This window comes from Adelges cooleyi, unplaced genomic scaffold, assembly GCF_023614345.1.
Source record: "Adelges cooleyi isolate 19-005CV unplaced genomic scaffold, UGA_ACOO_1.1 ACOO_flye_CR_arks_rails_tigmint_CR_PRNA_784, whole genome shotgun sequence".
NCBI lineage: Eukaryota > Metazoa > Arthropoda > Insecta > Hemiptera > Adelgidae > Adelges > Adelges cooleyi.
Genome location: NW_026096496.1, coordinates 565612 through 571752, shown reverse-complemented (window position 1 = coordinate 571752; position 6141 = coordinate 565612). Strand labels below are relative to the sequence as shown.

The window sequence follows — 6141 nt, the reverse complement described above, 5'->3', positions numbered from 1 at the left end:
ACACAGACGTGTTCACAGTTGTCAGTTCACGTTTTCGCGAGTGTTTTTCTTATGTCTGTTATAACTTATAACTTTATGGCAGTGTTGTGTTTTTTTTTATTCGAATAATAATTATTATTTATTGTTTTTAATTATAAAATGGATAAATATTTGGAAAATTCTGTTTGTTCTAAACGAAGTCACGAGGGTGATCAATACCAAATTAACAATCTTGCTGGGTCACAACCAGCAGAGCCTACAAATGCTATCGATAAAAATCAAAATTATCTATTGGATGGCAAATATTACAAAATACTGTCGGTTGACGGATCAAAAATTACTGTTAATTGTCAAATTTGCGCAAAGAAAATAATGGCTTATTCGAATTCAACTGGTAACCTATTGAGTCACTACAAAGTAAGTAAAATTAATTTTTCACTGGTGATATTTAACTAAATAGCCCTTAAGTAGTTAAACTAACATAAATTTACAGTTTTTTTTTTATAAAAACATAAAACTGTTTGGTTATTTTTTATAATGTGTTAGATAGATATACTATTATTTTGTATAATAAATTATGAGTATTGGAGATTTTATACAAAAACTAATATTGCAATAGTTATTTTTTAAATATTATTTCAATTACCTAGTACTCTTTGTTAAACAAAATAGCACTTAATAGCACTCAAGTAAAAATATTTTTGACTTAGGTTACTTTAATTTTCAATACCTAAAACTAAATTTACCAAGATATATTATAATAAGCATATTATATTTTTTTAGCTTGTACATTCTTGTATGATGAATGAATTAAAGAACTATAAAGAAAAAAAACGGTATGATAATTCTAATTTAATTGCACCAAAATCAAAGCAAGCAAAATTGTGTTATTCTACGTTTAATTCAGAACTTAAACAAACATATTCAAAGCAAGAGGTATTCATTTTAATTAGTATTTACATTATAACCTAAATTAATAACCATTTTACTAACTTAGAAAATAGCTAGAAATTTAAAATAAGACATAAATAATTCTTAATAATCTAAAATCTAAATACTATATTAGTTTTATAAAAATATTATGCATACACATTAATTACTTATTTTGTAAATAGTTACAATAAAAATAAGTTATAGTAAGCTTGTGGTTACAATAACGCCAAGTCTTATTAGAGTTTGTGAATTAGTATTTAATAGTTTTCATTTTTTTTTCTAATAGGCAAATGTTTCTATGTTTGTAAATAATAACTCACGTAAATGGTAATTATAAATGAATTTGATCCACTAAATTGTAATAACAATTATTTAGTATTTACTATGCTGTTTTATCAAATTCAATTTATTTTCCCAACCTAATAAACATAGTTTTTATTTCTACTAACATCATGTTAATAATAAAAACCATATTTTTAAATACAATATTTTCAAGTTTTTAATAATAAAAACAGTAACATATTTAAGTGTTATGTCTATTATATATAATAGCTATAAAATGTAATATTTATTCCTTACAGGTGTATGATTTGGTTTTTCAATACATAGTCTGTGAAATGCGACCACTCCTAACTTGTGAAAAACATAGTTTTCGCAAATTAATTTTGGGACTTACTCGTACAAACGATGAATCAATAATTCCAAATTTAAAAAATTTATCAAATCTGTTGAATACTAATTATATCTCTTATGTAACCATGTTGAAGTTGACATTTGAGAAATTAAAATTCATTTGTACCACTGCGGATATTTGGAGTGCCAACAACAAAAGTTATTTAGGTAAGTGTGATATGTAATTTAGTTTGTTAACAAAATGTTAATTGATTTGGTTAATTCAAAGTTGTAATACATTAAATACAAGTATTTAAATCCTTCTCTGGATATCAAATTTAATTAAAAAAATATATACTAAAAACAAATTTTAAATGTAATTTATTGAAATAGTTTAAAAAATATGATCTATAGTAAAATGATCAAGAAGTATGCTAGAATAAAAACTGTATGTAGTTTTATAAAATAACACTTTTATATTCCAAAACAATTGTTTTTGTCAAAAAGACAATTTAGTAATTAGAAATTTGGGTAATATTTTTGGTACATGATATTACAACTTATTATCTTAAATGCTCATTTTTTCACTAAGGATTCTCAGTTCAACTATATTATACATATTTATAACATGTTATAAAAATTATTCTATACAACACTGATTTTTGTATAGTATTATAATAGTTTATTATTTATAATTAATATTATATCAATTTACCTATCGTTACATAGAACACGATAAAGAAAGTTAATATATATTTTTAAATTTATACTTGTATTCAATTTAAAAATAGTAAACAGTATGACAATTATAAGTAGAAAATTTTACTTAATTCTTGTATTATATTATCGTTTTTCAGGGATGACTTGCCACTTTATCGATGCTGAAACATATGAACGTAGTTCATTTGTTTTGGGCTGCAGAAGAATAAAAGGAAGTCACAATTACTTGAACATTGCAGAAACAATGACAACAATCATACAAGAGTATAATATTCATTATTCAAAAATCACACATACAGTGACAGATAATGCCAGCAATTTCGGCAAAGCTTTCAGAACTTTCTCAACAAGCTTACTACCATCTCAGTCAACTACTATGAGTATAGGTGACTTAAATGAAGACATTTTAGACTCCGAGGATTCTGATTTTGAAGACAATATTACGACAGTTGATATTGGTCAGATATTTAATAGTAGTTCAGAACATCAGAATAAAGATGACACATTTTGTTTACCCCCACATATGAAATGTTGTGCTTACAAATTAAATTTAATTGCAACAACTGACATTTATAAAATTACTAATTCACTCTATACAAATCTCTCTGAATCCACCTTTAAAAAACTGTTTAGGTTTTGGACTGTTGTTAGTAGATCTACTGTAGCTTCTGATAAAATTGTTGAGATGTGCGGTTGTAAATTCCCTGTACCTGTTGTAACTCGATGGAATTCTTTGTATGACTCAAGCTTAAAAGTTTTAAAACATAAACAGCAATTAATTGAAGCATTTGATGATTTGCATTTAAAAAAATTAAAACTAAATGAATGGGTGTTTTTGGAGGAATACTGTAAAGTGATGGAGCCATTAGCTATATCTCTAGATAAGTTACAAGGTGAAAAAAACAGTTTTTTGGGGTATGTAGCTCCAACCATTTTATCCGTACGGCTTAAGTTAATAGAATTTACCAATTTGAAGCATTGTAGATCATTATGTCTTGCCATTATTACTGCTCTTGAAAAGCGTTTTTTTTATTTATTTGATTTAAGCTGTCCAGAGAGCAAAGACTTTATCATTGCTTCTATGAGTCATCCTAAATTTAAGTTAAGTTGGGTACCACTTCGATATAAGAATTCATGTAAAGACCTATTTCTTGCTGAATGTTGCAAAGCAGCGATTTCAGTAACAAATTCAATAGATTCTACTACTGATGGTGAGGAAGAACACTCTGATAACAGTGATGATTTTTTTAAAAATGTATGTACACCAAATAATTTAAATAGCTCATCTGACCCAGAATCAAGAAATTTAAATAACGCAAATGTCCAAGCATTATCTTTTTTTAATAATAAAAAAAAAGAACTCAATATATTAAATAAATTTTCTACTATCAAAGAAGTTTTCTTACAATATAATACAACCATACCATCTTCAGCAGCAGTTGAAAGATTGTTTAGCGGAGCAATACAAGTTTTAACACCAAGACGTAATCGCCTTGGTGATAAAACTTTTGAAAAGTTATTGTGCTGCAGAGCAAAATATATTTAATAAAAAATAAATATATTTTATTATATTGTACTATAAATAACTATACATTATACTATACTATTATATAGTATAATAAAATAAAACATAAAGATTTATTTTTATTAAATATATTTGGCTGTATATATATATATATAACATTTATTTATAAAAATCTATTAAATTTGTTACAGCAAACATTGCATTGTAAATTATAAGATATTATTAAGTATTGCTATTATCATTAAAAATAAGATAATAATGTTTAATTTACCATATTTTGATTAAATCTATTCCAGATTAAACAAAAGCCTTGATTTGAATTTGTAAATTTCCTACTAGGTGTACACTGTTTATATTATGATGGCTAAGAATGTGCTTAATTTTATATGTTTTGATTTAAAACTACCATATGATTTTGTTATAGTTTTTAAATTTTACGTGGTATGTATGTAGTTTGTAATATATGTTTGTATTTTGAAAAATAATGTATTTACAATTTTTTCTATATTTTAATGTACCTTCACAATTTTGGCGAATATTTCTTCGTTTAAAAATCATTATCAAGGTACTTAAAAATGAAATATGGCACTTCCAAAAATATTTTTTTATACACCGGTATTTAATGAATTTGGTCAATTACTTAAGTTTTTCTATTCTAATTTTAATGATGTTTTGTCTCATTATATATAGAAGACCACTATTATTTTAATTAGTATTTAAAATATTTTTTAATGATAATCAATAGACAATAATCATATAACCGGAAGACTAACCCACACAGCAGTTTAGAAATATAAATATTTTTAAATATTCTGTTGTGGTTTGACCGGTAAACTATGGAAAAATATGTTAAGTGTAATATTTATTTGCGGTTTTAAAAGTAATTCATTTGTAGCAGTTATCAAATTTTAATATTTAATTTTCTGCTAAGTATATATCACAAAAGTATACAAGTATTTATATAAAATGTTCACTCATACATTTTCGTATAACATTTTATGAAGTTTAAAATTTAATTTATCTATTTTTCATCTAGATAAAATTGTATTTATCTTTATCTTTTAGCTAGATAAATGTTAAATGAATAATTTAATATCTTATCTAGTTGATATATTACTCAATTATCCGTTATCTTATCTAGATAACTTTATAGTTATCTTTTCCCAACACTGGTGTTAACACGTATTATTTTCACTTAGTTATCTTTCTTTCTCTTATTTAAAAAAAATGAGTGAGTTAAATTTTTTTTAAAATTTACAAATGTTTGAATTTGAAACCAAAACTCAAATTAACGTAAATGTTTTAAATATGTGTCAAACTTGGACACTAATACCTAAGGAAGGCGATTACCAATGTCCAAGGAATCATATTATGAAAATTTGTGAACGTAACAATAATATTGATGGCTTTATTTGGAGGTAAATTTTTTTATAACAAACTTAATTTACCGGACACTTTTTTGTTTAGAAATTAATTTAAATATATAAATTTAATGTAGATGTCGTGAAACAATTTGCGAAAGGAAACAAAAAAAGAACACACGCGACTTTGAGGTTTCCTTGAGGAAGGACAAATTTTTTAAAAAATCCCATTTGCCCATGATAAAAATTATTAGTTTTTCTTATTTGTGGCTAAAAAGCGTAACCCAAGAGTTTATTATGGACGAAATAAATATAACTCGTGACATCGCGGTTGATTGGTCGAGTTTTTGTCGGGAAGTCGTCCATAATGGAATGGTTGTTCACAAAATTAAAATTGGTGGACAAGGCATAACCGTCGAAATAGACGAGAGCAAATTTGGGAAGCGGAAATATCATCGTGGGCATGCTGTAGAAGGACAGTGGGTGTTCGGAGGTGTGGAGAGAGAGACAGGTCGGTGTTTTTTAGTCCCCATGGAAAGACGCGACAAAGATACCCTTTTAAAAATCATAAAGTATTGGACATTACCAGGCACTACAATAGTATCCGATTTTTGTTAAAGTGAAAGTTAAATTGTGAAAGTTTCAACTGGAATTAAAACTAACGGTTAACTTTATATACAACAGGCATACGATTGTCTTGAGAACGAAGGCTATGTCCATTTTAAGGTAAACCATTCGATAAATTTTAAAGACCCTGAAACAGGCCAACACACCAACACAATTGAAGGGCTGTGGCGGCATGTTAAACACTCAATGCCGCAATATCATCGAAAAAAAACATTTTTTTATGGTTACTTTTTAAAATTTATGTTTTTAAAATATATTAAATCGAATAAGCTCGACCCCATGGTCGAGTTTTTTAAACTAGCGGGTTTATTATACAACCCGTGTAATGTAATTGGGCCTGTCGAAGATAACGACGACTCCGATTATGAAATAACTTTAGATTAA

General features: G+C 26.2%; 2 protein-coding genes across 2 annotated transcripts; both read left to right on the top strand.

Moving 5' to 3' along the window:
- Positions 1-1499: 1499 nt before the first annotated feature.
- Positions 1500-3790, top strand: LOC126845401 (uncharacterized). Its single transcript, XM_050584055.1, has 3 exons — positions 1500-1752; positions 2382-2702; positions 3417-3790. Exons 1-3 carry the CDS (start codon positions 1530-1532, stop codon positions 3788-3790), a joined length of 918 nt encoding a protein of 305 aa, XP_050440012.1. The 5' UTR covers positions 1500-1529.
- A 1350-nt stretch (positions 3791-5140) lies between these two features.
- On the top strand, positions 5141-6141 carry LOC126845400 (uncharacterized). The gene is given in 3 exon segments (XM_050584054.1): positions 5141-5187; positions 5268-5769; positions 5815-6141. Coding segments are annotated over 3 exon segments (876 nt in total).